Source organism: Tasmannia lanceolata, unplaced genomic scaffold (genome assembly GCF_043159265.1).
Source record: "Tasmannia lanceolata isolate RefF3 unplaced genomic scaffold, GAP_Taslan_0.1 ptg000006l, whole genome shotgun sequence".
Lineage (NCBI taxonomy): Eukaryota > Viridiplantae > Streptophyta > Magnoliopsida > Canellales > Winteraceae > Tasmannia > Tasmannia lanceolata.
The window spans coordinates 50,589,391-50,613,716 of record NW_027518683.1 but is presented as its reverse complement, the minus strand read 5'-3'; the positions used below and the strand labels follow the sequence as shown (position 1 = coordinate 50,613,716).

At 38.3% G+C, this 24,326-nt stretch overlaps 1 protein-coding gene across 1 annotated transcript in view; it reads left to right on the top strand.

The window, feature by feature from the left end:
• The first annotated feature begins 5,953 nt into the window (after positions 1-5,953).
• The window catches only part of LOC143880496 (calcium-transporting ATPase 1, endoplasmic reticulum-type-like), a 29,537-nt gene continuing 11,164 nt past the window's right edge, over positions 5,954-24,326 (top strand). The window contains exons 1-6 of the mRNA XM_077383548.1: positions 5,954-7,627; positions 8,323-8,386; positions 8,490-8,611; positions 18,190-18,468; positions 18,719-19,096; positions 19,511-19,620. Of these exons, the coding sequence (XP_077239663.1) occupies positions 6,221-7,627; positions 8,323-8,386; positions 8,490-8,611; positions 18,190-18,468; positions 18,719-19,096; positions 19,511-19,620 (2,360 nt within the window). The 5' untranslated portion in view covers positions 5,954-6,220. The remainder of the gene's footprint in view (positions 7,628-8,322; positions 8,387-8,489; positions 8,612-18,189; positions 18,469-18,718; positions 19,097-19,510; positions 19,621-24,326) is intronic.

Genomic DNA, 24,326 nt, shown 5'->3' with positions numbered 1-24,326 from the left:
GACTCGAGTTACATAAGTTATAGTATGTTTTTTTTTTTTATTGTTAGTTAAAAGTTAAAAGTGAAAACCCACGCACACACTATTATAGTATGTGAGTGTAATTTCTGCTTCTATGAGTTGAGTTGATTCAAGATTTTGATTCAGCATTGTTTGATTGTAATTACAGCATTGTTTGATTCAAGTGTAATGTGAGTGTAATTACATCATTGTTTGATTCAAGTGCAATATTGTGAGTGTAATTTCTGCTCCTATGAGTTGAGTTGCCTTGCCAAACAAGAGTTTTCCTTAAAAAATTGCGTCAACGTGAAAAAACCCGACCCGACCCGAGATTTATCATGGGTAGGGCCGGGTTTGGGAATCGTGGGTTTTCCGAAAAAAACCCGACCCGACCCGACCCGTGATATTTCTCGGGTAGGGTTGGGTTCTCCAAAACCCGACCCGACCCGACCCGACCCGTGATATTTCTCGGGTAGGGTTGGGTTCTCCAAAACCCGACCCGCCCAACCCGAGTTGCAGCCCTATTTCTTGTTAAACGGAATAGAAAAATTAGGGAAATGAGATCCCCCTGAAACGGATAAAATCCCTCCCCCCTTAACAGTTTCTGTGAGAATAGTTCACTGCTTGAGGACAAATTCACCCCTTTAACATTTTTCTTTGCTTTTAAAACTTAACGAAAAACATTGACAAGGGCGCAGGGGGGATTTTATTCGTCGGAGGGGGAGGATATCATTTCCCAAAAATTAAATTATAATTTTATTTAGAAAAAAAATCTACTAAAATCTTCATTCTGACTAGGGTGAAATCATAATACTACCTAGTGGGAAGGGAAACGGATTCCGGCATTCCCCCTTTAATTCTGCCATGGTGTCATTTCTGCCCCCGTAATTCCTTTCATATTTGTGAGCCAAACGGGAATCAACTAAAAATATGATGTCAAACTCATTGTGAAGTGAGGGAATGACAATCCCTTTTAATAAAATCAAGAAGCCAGTCAAACATATGTTTGTCATTTCTCCATATAAGAACTATGCTTTGATGTACTAAACAAGGAATGAAGCACAGTTTAACTTGTTTTTAATCAGTTTCTCCCAAGACAAAAGAATATCCTTGAAAAATGCTACAAAGACTATCATTGTTAGGATTTCCTCTTGTTGATCACCTTGGGGCTATTTGTGCCACATGGACAAGATCAAGTCCGTTGGTCTGACCAAAAAACAAAAGCTTGGCCCCTTTTTATTGGCCCTACCTCAATCCGATGAGCCCAATCCCTTGCTCTAGTTATCCTCGTGTAGTAACAATCTGTTTAATTTTTAAACATCAGCAACCAATTTAAGAGGAGTGCCATTAGTAAAACAAGGGATTTCAAATCTCATTTCACAAATTTAATAGTCGAATTGACTCTTCCTTACCTGGTGATAACTTGGGGAGACTACAACTGATACTCACATGTCACATCTCATAGCCTTGTGTTTGCTTGGAATCTCACTATGTTATAGACTAAGGTGGACAACACTCAAAAGGTTTATTTATACTATTGCCAGTTTGGCTCTTGTCTTGTTCTTTTTGTCTCTTTACACACAATTCATGTCCTTGAATAACCTATTACTAAAATTGGCTACCCCACTTTGGATAATTTTATCTTGAATAATTCCTTCTTATATTGGCTGCGTGTATTGTATACCTTACCCAACAGTGTTATTGACGTTAACCGAGGATATATGTAGTAAGCGTATATATCCAAGGATAAAATAAACCCCAACTTGGTATCCCCGTTAAGCACAGCCTCATTCTCGTGAGACAGAGGCTAGCAAACTTTTGTAAGGATAAAATAATCCTCGGTTTGCTATCTCCATGGAGAAGAACCTAAATAGGACACATGTTTATGATGATTTAAGATGTTGATAGTGTGTCATCACGTGGATTATCCATAGCCCTAAGATCGCAAGATTTAACTATTGTTAGGCTACAATTTGAAATCATTGTAATCACATTCCATTTAACGATACCCTTCATAGTTTTTATTACTTACAGGCTAAACATGAGGTATTTTTGGGCGATGATATTGTCAACCCCCCTTGCATCACACATACGCCCCCCTTCTAGAGCGATTAGACGTCAAAAAGCTTTAAAGTTGCCACTGTTCACGTTATAAGTGGGGTGAATGCATACTACAGAGGGTAGAGCTGCAACAGGGTCGGATTTTTCAAAACCCAAGCCCAACCCTGGATCCCATTATCTCGGCCTTGACCCACCCTGACCCTAAGTCAAGGCCGAAAAACCTCAACCCATTGCCTGCCCTATAGGGCTCAGTGTTGGCCCTGGCCCGCCCTGATTGGCCCTGATTGGGCAGGGCCGGCCCTAATTGACCCTAGTGCAAATACCTGTTAAGAGTGTCAAAAATAAAGCAACCACTTATCATAGAGAACAAAATGATCAATAAACAGAGAAAGGGAACAAAATTAGACAATATGAATTCAACAACATGACGGGCAACAGAGACAATTAATAATAATAATCTAAAGAAACATCAATCCAAGATAACAGAAAACATTAGCAAAAGAAACATGCACAGATGGTTTTATTCTATAATAGAAAACTTAGGGTCCGACCGGATCAGGGTGACCTGAGGCATTAACCCAAAACCCGATCCGACCTGAGTCAGGGTCTAAAAAAATGAACCCTGACCCGCTCTCAGGGTTGGAAAATCCAGCCCTGACCCTGTTCAGCCTCAGGGCGGGTCAGGGCCAAACTTGCACCGCTAACAGAGGGGGTGAAAATATCATCTCCATATTTTTGGTTCATAACATCCAACATTAAAAAACTAAAAACATTATATTCGGATGAATTGAATTGATCGAAGTCACCAACTCCTCTCTTTCTCTCTTTGAATCCTAAAACCCTTTCGCCACTCACTTGTGCTCCTTCATCTCCATTTGGCGATGTTTGCCAAATCGCGGCTGAAAATACACACGGAAAAAAAATCTAATTTTGTTCAAAATTTAATCATAGGAAACAATAATAGGACCTGGGGCGCTCCGACTGGGTCTTAATAAGAGTAGGATAAGTGGATCCATCCGAGTTGGACCCAATGGAATTAGAATTTAAATGAAATATGACACAGACATAGGTGGATCCAATGGTAGCGTTAATGATATACGTTAATGATATTAGGGTTGCAACTCGAGCCGGGTTTTACCCGACCCGAGTTACATAAGTTATAGTATGTACATTTTTTTCTATTGTTAGTTAAAAGTTAAAAGTGAAAACCCACGCACCCACTGTTATTGCGTGTGAGTGTAATTTCTGCTTCTATGAGTTGAGTTGATTCAAGTGTTTGATTCAGCATTGTTTGATTGTAATTACAACAATGTTTGATTACAGCATTGTTTGATTCAAGTATAATGTGAGTGTAATTACATCATTGTTTGATTCAAGTGTAATGTGAGTGTAATTTCTGCTTCTATGAGTTGAGTTGCCTTGCCAAACAAGAATTTTCCTTAAAAAATTGCGTCAACGTGAAAAAAACCCGAACCGACCCAACCCGACCCGAGATTTATCATGGGTAGGGCCGGGTTTGGGAATCGTGGGTTTTCCGGAAAAAAAACCGGACCGGACCCGACCCGCCCGACCCGAGTTGCAGCCCTAAATGATATACTGAGTTATTTAAAGGGCGATGATAAATTCGCATAGGATAATTTGCGCCCTATGTGGCAGACTTTAACTCCTTTTTTATTGTTTAAAGGGGTGCGAATTTATCATAGCCCTATTGAAAACCATGATTAGAAACGGTTGGTTTGTAAACGTCAGCCCGTACTCAAAGGGTGACATCACTTTAATACTTTTAAACCCCTTGATATCGTCCAATTACATTCGGCCGGTTGTTGAGAGATGCAAATATTCTTTATCGCCATTTGCTTACTTGTCTTTTGGCTTGCTTTTCTTCGAACTTTGTTTTCTCACCATCTGTTTTAATATCTTCCACTCCTTTTCCGTGACTTAAGACTCTTTCAGTCATAAAAGGGATTTGCTAGGGACTTTCGCATAGAGTCGTTTCGCGGCTGGCTGTTGCATGAGAGAGCGGCAACCTTAGATGAATTAAATGAATAAGACAAAATCTGCTGAAAAGTGAGCCTATGTGGCCGCTCTCTCATGCAACACTCAGCCGCAAAATGCCTCTATGCGAAAGTCCCTACCCTAGCAAATCCGTCATACAAGAGTTAACAATCTATTAGCAAATATAGAATTTTTATATGATGCCTGCGCGTACTTGTGCTTAATTTTCAAAAAGTATAGTGGTCCCATCTGAAGATCCAAACCATTCATTTGGATCACCCCAATATAAATAAGTTGGGTCCCACGAATTGTTTTCAAAGGATGACCCCAAACCACTGATCTGTAGGACAATGCATTATAGATATTCAATAGATAGGAGAGTTAGGAACTTAGGATCATCTTTTGTAGAAGACTTTTGGGGCCAATCAATTTACGTTGGGGTGATCCAAATGAATGGTTTGTATTTCCGAAAACGGCAGTGATAAATTGACTCCCAAATATCTTAAATCTACTATCTGTGTCTTTCTCTCTCCTACGGGTTAGAGAGAGAGAGAGAAAGCGGAGAGAGATAGACACATGGGTGGTCGATTTAAGATATATGGGAGTCGGTTTATCACTTCACTTCCGAAAAATGTCAGTCCCATTATTTTATTTTATTTTATTTTTTTGAAAAATGGTGCAGGATGTAATATAAAAACATGACAGCTATTAATTTATTTGGATTTGCTAGGGTTTTTTGCCGAAAGGCAATTCGTGGCTACTTGTTGCATGATAGAACAGCCACTTTAGATGAATTAAAAAGAAGTCCTCACGATAAAAGAAGTCCTCATGTCATGACTCCATAATATAAGCCTCTAAGCTACTTTTTTATTGAGTTAGAAACTTAAATTTATGTCATGAGAGCTTTTATATGGTGCCGGACCTAACCGGACCGTCATGTACGTGAGATGGGTACTATCCTCAGTATGCTTTTTTGTTTTTGATTGGTACTATCCTTGATAATTTTTTTGATGAGTACTATCCTTGGTATTTGATCCAAGAGCAGCGCACTTTTCAAGATGCTGCTGTTGGATCAAATATCAAAGGTCGAACTTCCATCGTACTACCTTCCCGTGACTTGACGGTCGGCCATCATATAATTTCTCACCCATTTCTAGGTCCCACGAAGAGGGTACAAGAGAGAAGGAAAGAAAAGTAGAAGCGATAAATCCCGGCAACGCCCGTACTTGCTCTAATCAATGGGCCCTCCTACGCATTTTTAAATACATTAAGCTCGTTTCTTGTACAATAAGGATTTGAGGTAGGCTCATTGCATGTCAACACTATCGAAATTCAATCCAAGCCATCCATATTCATGGGCCCTACTCTTTAGATCACCCCCATCTCTCTATCTCTCTCACACGCGTGCACACACACGAAAGAGGCATGTAGTCCTTTGATTAATTTAATTAATCAAATAATAAACTAATCACCAAAAGAGTTTCTTGGGATTGCTAGGGATCATCGTAGAAGGCATTTCACACCTGGGCTGTTGCATGAGAGAGCAGCCACCTGAGATAAATAAATGAATAAGACAAAATATTTGCCTCAGTGGCTGCTCCCACATGCAACAGCGAGTCAAGAAAATGCCTTCTGCGATGCTCCCTAGCAAATCCCTATTTTAATTAATTAAAACTAAACAAATACCAAGCAGACTGCACCGAGACGAAAGTGGCATGCAATTTCCAGGAACCTTCCTTTTGCTTAATTTTAATTAATCTATCTCTTTAACAAATGATAAATATACCCAATTTAGGTACACACGGCAACTCTAAAATGGCTGTTACGGTCAACCCTGACACAAACGCGTCTTAAATAAAAAAAGAATGACCCAGCTTGAGTGCTCCCGACTAAAGGGAGATGATCAAGATGCCCTTATTTTGCTCTTCAGAGAGACAGAAACAGAGCGAGGAAGAAAGAGAAGGACTCTGAAGAACATTTCTCATCTCTAAAACCCTACAGATCTGGTAATCTCACCCCCCTAAATTTACAAAAACCACATTTTCTTAACTTTCCATTAGATCACGAGATTTCTTTCTCGATTTCCCGTTCTTTTTACCGGCCAGATTTGTTTTTCTAGTTTTCGATTCAATTCTTTTCTTCTCTTTCCTTTTTTCTCTCTTAACTGATGGGAAAAGGAGGACAAGATGAAGGGAAACCCTACAAACCCTCGCTGGCCACCGGCGAAATTTTTCCGGCATGGGCGAAGGAAATTAACGAATGCGAAGCTGAATACAAAGTGAACAGTGAGATCGGACTCTCATCTGAAGAAGCCCTAAAACGGTGCCAGATCTACGGTACAAACGAGCTCGATAAGCACGAGGGACCGTCGATCTGGCGCTTGATCCTCGACCAGTTTAATGATACTCTGGTCAGGATCCTTCTAGTCGCCGCTGTAGTCTCCTTTGTACTCGCTTGGTACGATGGAGACGAGGGCGGCGAGATGGAAATCACAGCCTTTGTTGAACCTCTTGTGATTTTCCTCATCTTGATTGTAAATGCGATTGTTGGGGTTTGGCAAGAGAATAACGCGGAAAAAGCCCTAGAAGCTTTGAAAGAAATTCAATCTGAAAACGCTACTGTTAAGCGCGATGGGAAGATTGTTCATAATTTGCCTGCGAAAGAGCTTGTACCTGGTGATATTGTTGAGTTGAAAGTTGGGAATAAGGTGCCTGCTGATATGAGGGTTTTGCGTTTGATTTCATCTACTGTTAGACTTGAACAAGGGCCATTGACGGGAGAGAGTGTGGCTGTGAATAAAACTCATCATAGGGTTTCGTCTGAGGATACGGATATTCAGGGGAAGGAATGTATGGTTTTTGCAGGGACGACGGTTGTGAATGGGAGTTGTTTTTGTTTGGTTACGCAGACGGGTATGAATACTGAGATTGGGAAGATACATTCGCAGATCCATGAGGCTTCGCAGAATGAGGAAGATACTCCGTTGAAAAAGAAGCTGAATGAGTTTGGAGAGATGCTTACGGCTATAATTGGTGTAATTTGTGCTCTGGTTTGGCTTATCAATGTGAAATACTTTCTTACTTGGGATTATGTTGATGGGTGGCCTCGGAATTTCAAGTTTTCTTTTGAGAAGTGCACATATTACTTTGAGATTGCTGTGGCATTGGCGGTTGCTGCAATTCCTGAAGGTTTGCCAGCGGTAATCACGACTTGCTTGGCGCTCGGTACTCGGAAGATGGCCCAGAAGAATGCGCTCGTTCGAAAGTTGCCTAGTGTTGAGACTTTGGGGTGTACAACTGTGATTTGTTCTGATAAGACTGGTACGTTGACGACCAACCAGATGTCGGTGGCGAAACTCATTGCAATGGGGGCTAGGACGGATAGGATTCGGAACTTTAAAGTGGAAGGGACTACATATGATCCTTGTGATGGGAAGATACATGACTGGCCGATTCACATGGACGTGAATCTTCAGATGATTGCAAAGATTGCTGCCATATGCAACGACGCCAGCATTGCACACGCAAGTCATCAGTACCTTGCTAGTGGAATGCCCACTGAGGCAGCTCTGTTGGTGAGTTTATATATCTTCGCTTTCTTGTTTATTTAATTCATGCAAACATAATTCTTCAAAGGAAGCCATACCAAACAGAACGAACTGTAGTACGTGTCTCCTTGAATCCATTAAGCTAAAACTGTGTTGTTTAACCCCTCAACTAGCCTATCATATAGGAATCTGATTTGCTTTCGTGTTGATACAAGAAACATCTAAAAGAAGAAACCAGCCTAAAATTGTAATATCTTTGTGAAAATGTGTTCAAATTACTGGGAGGAGTAGAAATCTTGCCCATGTATCTAACCCCATCGAGGACAATACCTTCAATAGGTTGATCTCTTGAAGGTGAGAGAGAAAAATCCTTCATTATAGCTTTCATTAGTGATAAGCAAAATAAGAGAGCCCAATGCTTTGGGAATGGAATGGGGGAGGTCTTCCAACAGATGATTTTTTTGGTTGAATGATATCCTCCAACATATGAATTAGCAACTGGCTATAAGGCTTCTTAGCCTTTTCTTCGATGACCCAACATACTGTTTTTGAAGGAGGGTACCTTGTTAGGGTATTGGCATGTTTGTTTCTAGTGTTATAGTTTGTAAAGTTGTATTATGCACGCAGCTTTGTTGCCTACCTTTGATTTTTCTGTTGGAAGTAACTTCGACTTGTGGTTGCGGGTGCACTTGGATGTCTCATTCTGTGGCTTCTTTGTTCAGGCTCTAGTTGAGAAAATGGGATTTCCTGGAGGGCTTGATAATTCCTCTACGAGTACTGTATTACGTACGTTTGAAACTTCACTTTCCTGGCTTCTATGACTTTCTTTCTAAACATCTATACATGGGTATTCACAATTTCTGCTTTGGATCTTTTTTCTATATTTAAGGTTGCTGTCAACGGTGGACTGAGATGGAACAGAGGATTGCCACTCTTGAATTTGACCGTACTCGGAAGTCGATGGGTGTTATTGTGAAGTCAAACACAGGAAGAAATTTGTTACTAGTGAAGGTTTGTTGATCTTATTCTGATCTTTAATGAAAAATATTTCAGCTAGCGAATTTGTGACTCATATTCTTTCCCGTAGCTCCATGCAATATGCTATGATCAGTCATCATCAACAGGATTTATTATTTTCTTTTCTTTTCCATTTCAAGAAATCGGTCTTCCTTACATAATACTTTATTTGAGGACCTATGATGCATAAAACACTCCGAGTTCTTATTGCCGAAAATGATGTGATTCACAAAATACGTGTGTACTGATTGATAAAAATGAGGTATGGTACGTATGTAATTTGTTCTTGATGTTATATTAGTTCAAAGGGTTACACATTTAGAATGTAGGTGCGCAAGTTTTATTATAAGTTATTGGAATTCCTTTTGAGCAACTTATTTATTTATTCATTTTGTTTGTGTTTATTGGAGTTTTTCTTTCTTTCTTTCTTTTGTGTGTGTGTGTGTGTGTGCTCGCGTGTGTGCGAGGTTTCAGGTCTTGATTTCAGTGTGCATTTTAGTCGTGACATAAATGGCAACATGTCAGTTTCGGATGGAAATTTTTGTAGAAATCCTGTAAAATTGCGGAAATGTATGAAAACCTATGCAGATGATAGGTATTTAAGGACTAATGAAAACATATCAGTTCTTGCTTTAATGATTGCATGGGTGCGAATCCTTGCCCTTTCATATTCGGATCCACTTTTGACCTAACCACTTTTGACTTGTGGCGTAGATGGATCAGCTTCAATTTAGGAATGGTCCCCTCCCGAGCCTGGACTTTTGAAGCTAAATTTTGATGGCTCAAGTCTAAGTAATCCCGTCCCATCAGGTATACAGGGAATCCTTAGGGATGATAGTGGCTCAACTTTATGGGCCTTCTCTGGCCCCATCGGAGTCGCAGACTCCAATGAGATGGAGATGCGAGCGCCGAGCGGCGCTACAAGGAATAATGAAATTGGAGTCGCATGTCTTAAATAAGTTGGTGGTGGAAGGCGACTCTCTTAATGTGATTAGATTGCTAAAGGTTAATCACGTCCACCTTGGAGGTTCACTCATTGGGTGGATGAGATCTCTGATCATATTGGAGGATCATCAATTACATTTCACCATGTTTAGAAGGTCGGCCAGTAGTGTGGCCGATCGGCTTGGCAAAGAGGGAGTGGATAGGGCTTCCCTGGACTTCTTTGATTTTTTCCCTCTCTGAGGGTGTCTCTTTTTTTTTCCCCCTTTGTAGTGTTTTTTTTTCATTTTTTCATTGTATTGACCATCTTGGTCGCGGTGCTCGCCTCTCTTTTATTTCATTAATACAATACATTATCATTAAAAAATGATATGTATTTAAGACAAAATTTTAAGAAATGCTAAAACAAGCACAAATGCACACTCAAAAACCATTACATAAACAAGAAATCCACCCGTAATAGTTTAAAAACATCAAACACTGAGTGACATGCATTGTCACGTATGTCTGATAATTCAGAACATACCACATTTCATATGCAATTCATATAAATATTTAATTATAGTGCATACACTACATTTCACATGCAATTTTTATTAATATAATTATATAGCACATATTGGTATAGTATGCCCTAAATATACTAAATGGGAAAAATATTTTATCCTTTTTAAAATAACTTTTAAGTTTTAACAATTTATAAAAAAAGTATTACAACCATAAAAGTAGTGAGAATACAACATTAATTTCATATATAGCAAGGCGTGGCTAAATCTGCACATGCCTTGATTTTTTATTTTTTTTTTGTAATTTATTAATTATAATATTATAAACCGGTGTTTCAAAATAATGATGTAGTGCTGAACACGGCTGAAGAAAATCCTAGTCAACGCGGTAGAGCACTCGGTTGATGTGGTTGAATACTCGGTTGATGGTTGATGCAGTCATAATTCGGGAGAGTCAAAGGAGTTTTTATTGACTTTGTAGGGCAAAATGCAGAACGCGGCAACAAAATGTGGATTGTGGCCAAGGTAAAAGGGAGTTGATTCGAGGGAATCCACGATGACGCAGGGGAGTTGTAAAACTACGTTATAAACTATAGTATATAACACTATTAGGTTGCCATACTGTTGGAGATGGTCCAGTCATGCTACATCAAGAGGAATGAGGAAGATAAAATGGTTTGGATTAGGTGCTCTTCCGGGGTCTTCAACGTCAAATCATTCTACTTCCAGCTGGTTCTTGGCCAAGCTCCCTCTCCGCTCTCCAACATATGGGACATACTGACCTTGCCTAGAGTATATGCTTTCAGATGGACATCCTTCCTCGGCAAAATTCTCACTGTGGACCACTTGCGCAATTGAGAAATGTTGATTATTGACTATTGTGCCTTATGCGTCGAGGCAGATGAGTCGGTCGACCGCATGTTCCTCCATTTTCGGCTCGTTAGGGATGTGTGGGGTAGAGTGATAAGCAGATGTGGTATATCATGCGTGTTCCCATCTAGACTGGCTGATTTGTTGGATTGCTGGTTCTATGGGCCATGGCGGGAGAAAGGAAAAATTCTATGGAGGATGATCCTCCTAGCTACCATTTGGATATTGTGGAAAGAAGGAATGTAAGGGTGTTTAAATGCCATGTTAAAAGATCACATTTCGTCTTTACGGAGGTGATAGCCTTAACCATAGCCTGGGCTAAGACCCTCCCTTGTTTCAGATTCCTTTTGGCTTATGATCTCTGGCATGGTTGGAGAGAAGTTTGTAACAGCGATGAGCAGGTGACAGTCCCTCTTAGTGTGTGGGAACCGCCAGAGTTGGGAAAGCTGAAGTTGAACTTCAATCTGTCAAGTGTTGACAACCCTGGGCCAGCTGGAGTAGGGGGTCTTCGCATAGACGAATTGGGGGTGACCTCATTAGCGTACTTAGGTCCATTGGGGACGATGGATTCGAACGAGGCAAAGATCAAAGGTGCTTTAGGGGCTGTGGTTGATTGAGCGCATGTCATTCGATTGGGTAATAGTTGAGGAAGATTCCATCAATGTCATTGAATAGCTAAGGCGCCTCTCTCTCATCCGTGGAGATACTCGCAATGGATTGATGAGATTGAAGATCAGGTGACGGGGTCTATCTATATCCTATCAGCATGTTAGGAGAGCCGCTAACTTTGTGGCGGATAGGCTTGCTAGAGACAGGCTGGCCAGGGATAGACTTGAGATATTCACTTCCTCTGACCCTCGTCCTTCTGTTTGTATTTGTTCTCCCTTTAATGTATTGACCATCTCGGTCGCTCGGGTTTTCTCCCTTCTCTTAATAATATTCTCACCATTTCCAAAAAAAAAAAAAAAAAACACTCTAATATTATGCATTATGTTATTTATATAATTCCTTGCCCATTATAGTTTTTATGTTTTTTTAAATATTTATTAATATTTTTAGTACAAGAAATTAATTGCTTTCCTTATGTTTAAATAAAATAAATATTTTTGTTGCATTCCTTGAAGTTTCACCTTAAATTTTTCTCATTTGCAGCCCATACCTTTTTCGTGATTTTACAAGCTTTTGACTAATATTTCCAATTTAAACGGGCATATTTTCAAGTTTTGACCAACATAATGTAATATATCCTTACCGTTTTGGTTTCGGTATTTATTTCGGTTTTGATTTCATTTCGATGGGATGAGAACGAAAACATTTCAGACATATCGTGTCGATTTATGTGGATATTTAAAACCATGTGTAGAACAGTAGAACTTATTTCCCCACTTGATTCTCTGCCTCTCCACGTCAGTATGGTTGTCGTCTTCCATTCTACCGCCTGTATTGGTCATCCTTTGTGCGGCCTGATGCTCGCAGCCCACACTAATGCCACTCCTCTTAGTTTAGTATCAATCTTCAATTGCCTAACTTGTCGATACTTGTCACCTCCTATCATGGCCCACAACTGAAAACCCCCATCTTGCTTTATCCTCATATGCTCGAACTTATTGTACTTGTGGCTGTCCTTAGTGATTGTGGGGGAATCAAAGGAGGTGCTGGTGGAGGATTTGGTAATGGAGTAGGGTTGGAGGTGATGCTGGTGTGGGGGAGCCTATATAGGAAATCAAGAGGGGCGTGGAGCTGGGAAACTGAAACTCGTCTCTCTCTCTCTCTCCCCTCTCTCTCTCTAGAATAACTTTTTTCTTTTATATATATATATATTTTAAGTGTCTTTTAAATGGTGAGTTGTAAGGGCACGCTATCATCCCAGCTCATTTTCACAAAATGACATGGTATGGCATGCCGTTATTGGGTTATGGACATGTGAATATCAATCTTTGCTATGAAACTTCATCTCATGTGTTGTTACTAATACAAAGAAATATTTTCATATGCATCATCCCAACATAAACGGTATCTGAAATCAAGCTCATAGTTTTAAATTTCCTCCAAAACTGACACCAGATGGCCAAAATGTTTCTGTTTCCATCTCCATAGAAACACATACTGAAATCGAAGCGCACGGAAAAACTAAAACCTTAAGGGGCCGTATGGATACCCGGAGTTTAGAATCCAGGTTTTTAGTCTGAAAACAGTGTAAAAAATGGTTCATGATCAAGCTGCTGCCGCTGTCCTGGCTGCGTTTTTTGGATTTTAAGTGAGAAAATCAGGTTTTAAAAATCTCTCCTGCATCCTAAGATTTCTAAAACCTGGAAATCTGGGAGGATCTGCTACTCTCTTGCTGACGGAAAGAAGGGTGAGAAGTCAAAAACGACGGCTGGTCCACTTCTTCTCTCGTCTCTTAGCTACAATTTTGAAGAACTCCCAAATTCTAAAATCCACGTATCCAAACGGCCCCGAATCATATTAGTAAAATGCTATACCAACATATGTTTCATAATTGTATTTATATAAACTGCATGTGAAATCTGGTGTATATATTATATAAATATTTATATAAAATACAAGTGAAATGGGGTATGTAGTAAATTATCTGACATGTCTGACAACGCATGTGACTAGGTGTTTGATGTTGTTAAACTATTATGAGTGGTCATTTGCATATGTTTCCGTACGTTTCCCATAATTTTAAAAGATTTCCAGCGAAATTTCCATCCGAAGCCGACTTGTTTTTATTTCCATCACAATCGAAATTAAAGCCTGGTTCTCTTATAAAACTTTATTCTTTCTCTTATAGAACTTTATTCTTTAGTGACTACTACTACTACTCTCCCTCGCCCATACCCACCATTTCTTGGAGTCGTTATTGTTTGGTTTTCATTTTCATTTTATTTTTTGAGCAATTAATACTAGTTAATTTAGATTTCAATTGGAGTTAATTTGGTATTTTATTTAAAATTTTCTTATGATAATTATTATGGACTGCTTCAAATTTAATTTATACTTTCTTTTTTTCTTTTATAAATATTTCCTCTTGTCTAGATTTTTTTTTTTGGGGGAGGACAGAGAACTACGGCTCTAACCCATCATAATATTAGGAAAATATAACAATAAACTCCTTACCCCAAAAAAAGACAACATTATTTATTATGAGTATAAGGAATACACAATTGGTCGCATCTAATAGCTCCTCTAGAATTGTTTGGTAGACTGGTCTGATCCCAAAAGATGAATTTATGCTTGTGTCGCTAGCATAGTTTTCCAAGCTGTCTGCATCATGATACCTTGAAGATATGAGTATTAGCAAATTTCATAGAAGATAATATTTTCCTTCCTTCTTTTAATACATAATGAATTTGCCATGGGGATTTATTATTACCTTTAATAATATTTACAAGGATCAAGCTATCAGATTCAATCCATATCCTTTTAATACTTAGGCTGTAGCGAAGATCATCTCTCATTGCTCTAGCTTCAACCAACATATTGGTACTCTCATCGTAGAGGTGACAAATCTTACCTTGCTCTTATTATCTCTAATGACACCTCCTCCCAGCGCATTACCATGGTTACCTTTAGCCACCCCATTAAAATTCAGCTTTAGGATGTTACCAGTTGGTCTTCTCCTTTAAACTAGAGAAGTTTTTTCCTAGATGTGGTCGTTAATTTTAATGTTGATTGACTCCAAAGATAGTCTCTCTATGAAGTTGCAATTAAAGGTAGTTTTAGCGTTATCACTTAATTCACCAGGCCATTAGATGATTTTATTTTTTTATCTTATTAATTTAGCTCTTTTGGTTTTCCATCCCTCTTTTATATCTTTCTAGCCAGTTTTCCCAGATAATGATGGATGGGGCAATTTTAACAATAATATTAAATTTTGAATTGCCTTTCTTTGTTTTTTCATACCGTGATTGCATTCTGTTTTTAGTAGTAATGTGATAAGTTTGGTGTGGTGTTGGCATTAAAAAAAAAGTGGTTGGTGTGGTGTTGCATCTCAATTGCAAAATTAGAAATGTAGAAATTCTCCCTACATATTTCTAAGTCACATTTAGAGATTTGGGGAAATTTTAATTTCCTATATTCTTAAGCTTGAGACTTGGGGATATTTTGGAGAATCCGGATTTATTATTCTCGGGAATCTAAAGGTATTTGTGTGGTGCGCTGATTTTACTGTTCTAGAATGCAAATGAACCATGATTTTAATCGGTTGACGGGGAATGTGGAATGCATTTTGGTGGGATGGAGGGAGGAGAGGGAGAGGGAGAGAGAGAAGAGGGAGGCGGGGGGCGGGGGGGGGGGGTGGGGTTTGGTTTGGCACTAGTGTTGAGCTGGATCTACTAAGGACTAACATATCTGAAACTGACTCTGGGTTTTCCTGAAAAGACATGCCTCACGACTAAAGACTGTTGCATGCGGGAATCAAAGAAGATCCATGTCATCTTTGTGGGAATCAAGTGTAGCCTTTTGTATGTGAGAGGATGGTTTTACGGAGGAATTTTTTATTTATTCATATTAATTGTTATTGGACCTAAAGAGAGAAGAAGATTGGGTGCTTCTGTCTCTGTAACAACAATTCTTCTCGTGATTAAATGATAAAATTTGGCCAATTCCTAGCTTAACACTTTGGTGGTGGCCTTTTAGAGCTTCTATTTGGCAGGACAGTTAGGGAGTGGGGACCAAAATTCCCATTCCAAAAGCCCATGCCTTTAGTTTCTAGCTATTGAACTCAACTATATCAGTGTCTTTGTAATACCTCTGAAGTTGACATTGGCCTCTAAAAGAGGAAGCACAGAACAGCACACTCACAGGCCTATGGAAGGATCCAAAGCCTACTTGAAGACAAATGCTAGGCTCGAGTCAGCATCCTCTTGAGCTGAGACTGCTGATGCCTGTTTGAAATTGAGAAGATGGGAATGTGGTTATGAGTTCTGCAACGACTTGGGTCACTACCTTGATGTAGCCTGCAAGAGGATCAAATTTGCCAAAAAAAATCATTACTACCAAAAGAAATAGAAGGCTCAGGACAATTGTACCAGAAATACAAACCATAAACAAGCATTGTCATGGTCATCTATCCGTGCAAAATTGGTTACTTATGAGTATTGGCTGGGAGCATAGGCTAGAGGTCCGCCTTTAAACCTAGCGTCCAAGACCAATGAAACTTCTGGATTAAGCAGCATAATTGATGTCAAGACAACAAAGTTTGGATCCAGGCTAAAAATTATGGAAAAATACTCCGTAGAAAAAAATTCCAGGTTCTAGTAGGTTTGTAAAATTCTTCTCGAAAACAAGAAAATTTTCAATTCAACTTTTTTTCCATGAAAAATGAGTTAACCAAACTCTGGTGAATTCATTTTTCATGGAACAAATTTTCCAATAAAATTGTTCTGAGCATCCAAACAGTCCTTTAGGGTCTGTTTGGTTGCCACATGCCTGACATCCTTAGGGATGTCCCAAGTAGAAAAATACTTTTTTGGGAACTTTATGGTGTTTGTTAGCCAATTTAGCATCACAATCCCTAGAAACTACTAGACGATTCAAAGCTCATTATTGCTTGTCTGGTGACATGGTACCCATGTTCCCTACTTATATCTTCCATGCCATCCTCCTCAAAAAAGGAAGAATTTGTCAAGTAGAATTTTACTTTTTCTCTCTCTCTTCCCTCTCTCTTCTCTTTCTATATATTGGTAATAACACCCCCTCTATCTTACAAGATTGGCAACCAAACACTATTTATCACTGTTCTACCAGGTAAATCCTAGGTAGATCAAACATTACAATGTTTGTCTCCTACCAATTGACTACTTATACCACTAATCTACAAGTTAACTCTTTGCATCCAAACAGACTCGGTATTGAAAACAATGAATTCAATTTATCAATATATTATCATGATAATTATATGAAATGATCAATTATTGCCAAAGAATTCAATTTATCAAGATAATAGGGAAATGATATTTACGCCCCTTTTGATCACCCGGGACACCCAACGCCAGTGCCAGTGTACGTTGCAATCAAGCTCACTGGATTTTTCTGACATCAAGTACATTAGCTCCCCTTTTTTCACTGATACACTGACGTTGGGTGTCCCTAGTGATCAAAAGGGGCATAAATATCACTTCCTAGATAATATCATGATAATTATGTGAAGGGATATTATTATGATAATTTCTCGACAAATTGAGTTTATTGCTAGGAAATCCTATTGTTTTTAATAATGTGGCGATAATCTCATGACCTTCTTGTTGCTTTACATAAATACCTATAAAATTTATCTTTTTATATTTTAACTTAATTTTTGATTTTTTTTTTTTTTATCAATTTTCCAATACTAACCTGATAAAAACTTCAAATTTTAAACTATCCCAATAAATACTTGAGATGAATTCCTGAGAACAATATTTATCACTCCTAACAAGTTGAGATGGTTCTTTGTTGGCAAGTTATAATAGTTCATTGTTGGCTTCTTAAATATCTTTTTATGTAGGAGTCCTAGAAAATCCATGTTAACTTTCTACTTAAGTAGTGAGCATTATTATTATTAGGAGTGAAAGCTATTATACAATCTTTCATGTGGAAGCAATTATACAATCTTTCAAACAACATGAGTATAGTGAATGATTTTCCCCTGATGGAAATTCTAACCAGCATTAATATTGTCAATCTAGTGGGGACCATGAGATGATCCACATTGCCTTGGTTCCATGCCGAAAAAGATATCCCAGCAGCCAGATCCATGCCTAAAAAGATCAGTGGCTTTAACTTGTCTTGATAGAAACTTAAGGGGCTATTTGGGCATACGGAACTTGGAAAAAAAAAATTCTCTAAAGTGAGTTTCTCATTGACAAGCTTTGGTGTTTCTTGTAAATAGTTAAGCATTTTTAGAAGATTTCATTAATGTCTAAGTTTCTACATTTAATTAACATTTATTATACAAAATATGTAATGTAAGAGATTCTGTAACAACAAATAGCGATATGTACCTACCTACATACAAATACATAAGCATAGAACAGTAAGATTTTAAATAGTGTGGGGGGTGTGGGATGGACAACCCATGTTTTCCCACTATATATAGTATAGATGCATATATCCCTTCCAGTCAATTATAGATTTTGCATCTGTTATACGTATGCCTTGCTGACTCTTCTATGCCCATGGGTCAGTAGTATATTTGCTAATGCCAATTATCTTTTTGTAGTTTGGAATTCTAGTGGATTTCTTATAATAAATTTTGCATTCTGGCAGGGCGCAGTAGAGAATTTGTTGGAGCGAAGTGCTTCTATTCAGTTGCTTGATGGTTCTGTTACCAAATTGGACAGAACTTCAAAAGATCTAATTCTACAAACCCTTCGTGAAATGTCTACAAATGCATTGCGCTGTTTAGGTTTTGCATACAAGGAGGATCTTTCTGACTTTGCAACATATGATGGTGAACACCATCCGGCTCACAAGCTTTTACTTGATCCCTCGAATTATTCATCAATTGAGAGTGATCTAATTTTTGTTGGCATGGCTGGGCTCAGGGTGAGATGCCACATGCTATATATATATATACTTTTATGGCGTCTTATTTCATTTTTCCATACTCTATTTTTCTTGGCCGTAATTATCAATTTCACAACTATTATTTGAGAAGGATCTTATTTTTGTTGGCTTGGCTGGGCTCAGGGTGAGATGCCACACACCACCCACTTTTATGGCGTCTTATTCCATTTTTCCATTTTTCTTTGCTGTAATTATCAATTTCACGACTATTATTTCTCTTTCATCTTAGGATCCGCCTCGCGAAGAGGTCCATAAAGCAATTGAGGACTGCAGAGTAGCAGGCATCCGGGTTATGGTTATTACAGGAGACAACAAGGAGACGGCCGAAGCAATCTGTCGTGAAATAGGCGTATTTCAGCCCGGCGAAGACATTAGTATGAAGAGTATAACAGGCAGAGAATTTATGACTCATCGTGATCGCAAACTTTATTTAAGGCAAACTGGTGGGCTTCTTTTCTCTAGGGCTGAACCAAAGCATAAACAAGAGATTGTGAGATTTCTCAAAGAAGATGGTGAGGTGGTTGCTATGACTGGTGATGGAGTAAATGATGCCCCTGCTTTGAAGTTGGCTGATATTGGTATTGCTATGGGCATAGCTGGAACAGAGGTATGTCGTGGATGCTTCTTGTTGTTGTTTTATGGGATATTACATACCTTCTTTTTCTCCATGGGCATGCTTCTTGGTCGCTCTCCAAAGCACCAAGGATTTAAATTTTGGTTTTGGTGTCGGTTTCTGCCACTTTCGAAATCGAAATATTTCAGTTTTGGTGGAAATTTCGGCCAAAATCATATAAAAGTCGGTAAAATTTTTCTGTATTTTTTAAAAATTTCCCGTAGAAATTTACAGAATTTCGGTGGAAATCTTGTAAATAACCTGAAATTCCTCCGAAATCCTGTAAAAAACTGGTTCAATGTACTTTTGGTATCGGTTTGGACCGAAACCGAAATATTTCGGCCGAACTTTAAAACTATGAGAAGCACCAATTTTATCTTTTCTATCAATCTCCTTTTCTTTGCTCAGGTTGCAAAGGAGGCCTCAGACATGGTTTTAGCAGATGATAATTTTAGTACCATAGTTGCTGCAGTTGGTGAAGGCAGATCCATTTACAACAATATGAAGGCCTTTATCAGGTTCATTTCTCTTCAGTTTCACTCTCTTTAGCCTTTATCAGGTTCATTTATCTTGTCACTTCAATTATTTTCACTCACTTGAAAATTGCAATGATGAATTGGATATCTGAGTATTTATTGTAGAGATTTATTTATATCAGAATTGAAATCAGATTATTTGTTGTATAGAATTATTTATATTAGATACTCAACTCAACTCAACTCAACTCAACAAAGCCTTTGTCCCAAACTAGTTGGGGTCGCTAAAATGAATCCTTTAGAAAAATTTCATGAAGAAGGTGAAAGGAATCTACGCGGCTCTAATCCCGGCTCTAGTTGGGTTCTTCTATGTGGATCATTTTCTTCCATTCTATCCTATCCAAGGTCATGTTCTCTGTTATGTTTGTAGCTATCAAGTCTTTCCTCACTGTTCTACAGAAGTTGTTTTCGGTCTGCCCCTACCACTTTTTACTCTATCAATTTGGCACGAGTCGCCTCTTCTCACCGAGCATCCAATGGCCTACGTTAGATATGTCCAAACTATCTTAAGCGGTTCTCTCTCATCTAATTATTTATATTAGATAATGGTGGAAATTTAATTTGGAAAAATTTGAAAATTGAAATTCATCTGGACGATCGAAAGTTGAAAAAATATCTCTCTGGTACCTAATCTGATGCAAGATGGGCCCATAGAAGGGATGCAGATTTATGTCGGCAAGCTTTCGAAGGATGCCGGGAAGGTGTAAAATGAGTTTTGGGACAAAATGTGAGACGTGGGATAGGAATGAATCGGAATGATGTTTCTACAGTTGAGAAATATTTTTAATGGATATTTAGGGGTTTTGTGTAGATGAAGAGCGAAAAATAATGCAATATAGGTTTTCGGGTTCCCAAGAAGGTGATTTATGAGAAAAACTAGAAAAAAGAAACATAAAAGAAATAAATAACTAGGTCAGAATCTCACCAACCAAAACCCAAGGCATCACACTAAGGGGTTCCTAGGCATCACACATTCAAGAAGATCAAGGCATCGCACCTTAGGGAAGATCAAGGCATCACACCTTTGCAAGAGTAGACATCACGTCCACACAAGAGGTAAAAGCATCAAATCTTTTTTCATTCATCATAACATAGCATCCTTTTTTTTACCATTCAAAAAAAAAAAAAAAAAACATAGCATCCTTTTTTCTTTTCATAGCATCCTTTTTTCTTTTCTTTTTTTAAAAGTGCCCTAAGGCTTACAATATATAGAAAGAAGAAGAGAACTAGAACTTTCTCAAACCCTAAAAAACCAATACCTTTGGACCAAAGTACCCTCTTACTTGCTTCCTACTTCAAAATCCCGTAATACACATGTGGCACCTCTTTACAACGTACATAACTCAAAGAACTTAAGCTATTTTAATGTAAAAAGACTAATACCCTACTATAACTTAAAGGACTTGACACCTAAAACACACTTAAAATTTAAAATATGGTCCTACGACAGTCCCCATCATTCTCTCCCGCTTGAAAAGATTTGACCCCGTCGAATAAAATGATTGGCATGATGAGTAAGAGTTCTTCAACTGGAATTCTCGCATGTGTCGCATACGGTTGTCCTTTCCAATGAATTAGTTACTTCCAATGCACAAGTAGCTTTAGGCAGTCATGTAGTTGGTTTGAAGTGTTGTGATCACCATGTGCGCTTTCGATGTGTTCCTGATGATGTGTCTGCTTAGGCAAAGAGGCACTTGGTTCTTCTGCTTCCTTAAGTATGAAGGCTTCTACTTGTGAATCCTGGAGCAAGTAGTAAAAAATTGGCAAGGAACCAAACATTACGATCGATGACTTTCTTGGTTTAATATGAAGCTCCTACTGACTACGTCGAGCGACTTTCCTCTTCCAGCCGTGTTGTATGACAATTGTTGCTCTCTTGATTCTCATATAGTGTTCACAAATTAACTTCCATCGGAACCAGCTTTGTATGATAATAACAGTTCTAGTCCGTTGCTTTAATTGCACGTTTTCCATAAAAGGCATTGGGAATGATTATTCTGGCACAAACTCTCAAATATGTGCAACCTGTGGAGTCTTGGCTAGAAGAGGTGTGCATAAAATCTTCGTGAGTATGATCCAAGTGACATAGCAATCCATCAAATTTGGAGTTTAAGTTTTCCAATATCTCAGCTATTAGATCTTCAGTGCATCTAGATTACATGATTTTGAGCTAGGCTCTGATGCCAAATTGATGCAAGACGATCGAAAGTTTATATAATATTTCTCTCCAATACCAAATCCGATGCAAGATGGGTCTATAGAAGGGATGCTAGGAGTGAAAAGGATGGGTAAAAATTAGGTTTTGGTTCTTAAAATATGTTATGAGATTGGAAAAATATTGCTACTAGGTTTAGGGTAGGTTTAGAGCGATGCAGAGGATATGAATGGATCGGAATGATGTTTCTACGGTTGAGAAATATTTTTAATGGATATTTTTGGGGTTTTGTGTAGAAGAAGAGCGAAATATAATGCAATAGAGGTTTTCGGGTTCCCGGAAAGGTGATTTATGAGAAAAACTAGAAAAAAGAAACATGATAGAGATAAATAACCAGGTCGGAATCTCACCAAGCAAAACCCAAGGCATCACATAAGGGGTTCCTAGGCATTGCAGCTTAGGGAATACCAAGGCATCGCACCTTTGCAAGAGTAGACATCACATCCACACAAGAGGAAAAAACGTCAAATATTTTTTCATTCATCATATCATAACATAGCATTTTTTTATTTTTTTTTTTTTATTTTTGAAAAGTGCCCTAAGACTTACAATATATAAGAAAGAAGAAGAGAACTAGAACTTTCTCAAAGGCTAAAAAAACCAATACCTTTGTACCAAACTGCCCTCTTACTTGCTTCCTACTTAAAAATCTCGTAATACACACGTGGGACCTCTTTAAAACATACATAACTCAAAGAACTTAAGCTATTTTGATGTAAAAAGACTCTAATGACCCTACTATAACTTAAAGGACTTGAAAGACACCTAAAACAGACTTAAAATTTAAAATATGGTCCTCCAATTTAAAATAGGACTTGTCATCCAATTCTTTTCAGAGATTTTGCTTTGTCATAGTGGCGGAATGTGTAGCTGGAGTATCGCTTTTCCTCTCTCCTGAAGTGTTATGTTGCTATGATATGGTGGGTTAGGGACCTTATGGAATTTGAAATTGAGAATCCATTGGATACTGGTGGAAATAAGTATCAACCAGTGGATCAGATCTCTTGCTGAATATATTTTATGGTGTAACCATTGTTTTAAAAGACGGGTGTGAGGCAGGGCATTCATCCCTCTCGCAAGACAAAAGTGAACAAAATAAGAAAACTGCCAAAATTAGTATACCTTCTAGAAAACTAATGTGCTACATTTTCAAGCACAAATCATCGTTCAGCTAAGAAAAGTAAACGTCAAAGGCTCAAACATCTGAAAAGATATTACAATCTAAGAAAGTTAGTGGCTTAGTTTCTATGAATTTGCCAATTGCTAACAAAATACAGCTTAAGAAATAAACATCCAGTTTCGACTCGCATTTGCAGTAGGTTCTAATTAACGACAGACTCCGTATCCAAAAGGTTGCTCTTAATGGGTGAAACCCCTCTGATGTGACGGATTTTGATTCTATCAAATAGCTAGGGAGTAATGAAGGAAAATAGTGTCTCCCAAAAACCACAAACCTTCTATAAATCACCCCCTTTCTTCCACTACCTCTCATCTTAAGTTTGAGTATACATTTAAGTTATAATATAATGAAAAAATCAAACTTTTTTAACTTATGGTTTGTGGCTCTCATAAGCTTACTTCGTGCCTATCTAGCCTACACCTTCAACCTGAGGTGCATTGAGGATACACCTTAATACATTTAGGACCAGAGGCACATGCCTATTTGGTGTCACACTGTTTTTAGTACACCATTCACTGTAGGCCTTTAGGCACTCCGTGACGAGTACTCGTACACTTCTACAAACACTAGGTGTAATAAAGAAGAAAGCATATCAGTTTCTTGTAAATCCTTTTTTTATTGGGTGCTAGTTTTTCAAGCATTATCAAATACGCCCATTCATGTTCTGAAACTATGTTAGATAACCCACCGTTTAAAACCTTGGATGATGAGAACCGAAACAAGGGAAAATCGAATCGGCTAGGGCAAGTTAATGATTGAAAGTCAGTTTCTATTAACTCGGGTGGGTCAAAGGATCTTGATTGACTCGATGGGTCAAAGCTCGGACGTAGGTGAGAACTTGGCCTAGGTAAAATTGAGTCAAGTCAAACTAGTCAATGATTCTTCTAGAGTTTTTAAACAGTGAGATGATCAGATTTTGGCTTTTGTATGTCCAATTTGAGTCAACCTAATGAAGGACCTGTCATTATATGGTTATAATTGGATGCCACAATTTTGTGAATAGTGAATACTTGTTGAACTGTACCTCTTTCTATAATACAGTATGAAAACACCCATTTCTATTTATCTGTTTTGCATTACTTATAAATTTTAGTCTTTTATCTAATGCAGCTCAGTATTGTCATATAATTATGTGACTGATCGGGTTTGCTGAGTCACTGAGTTTGGCAATCATACCATTTGCATATAAATACTGTTATGACAATACATGGCTGAGGTCGTGGACATTTTTGGGAGTTGATGCTGCAATCTCAAGCCAATGTAGAATACGATATACTAAATAATGAAGTGTCC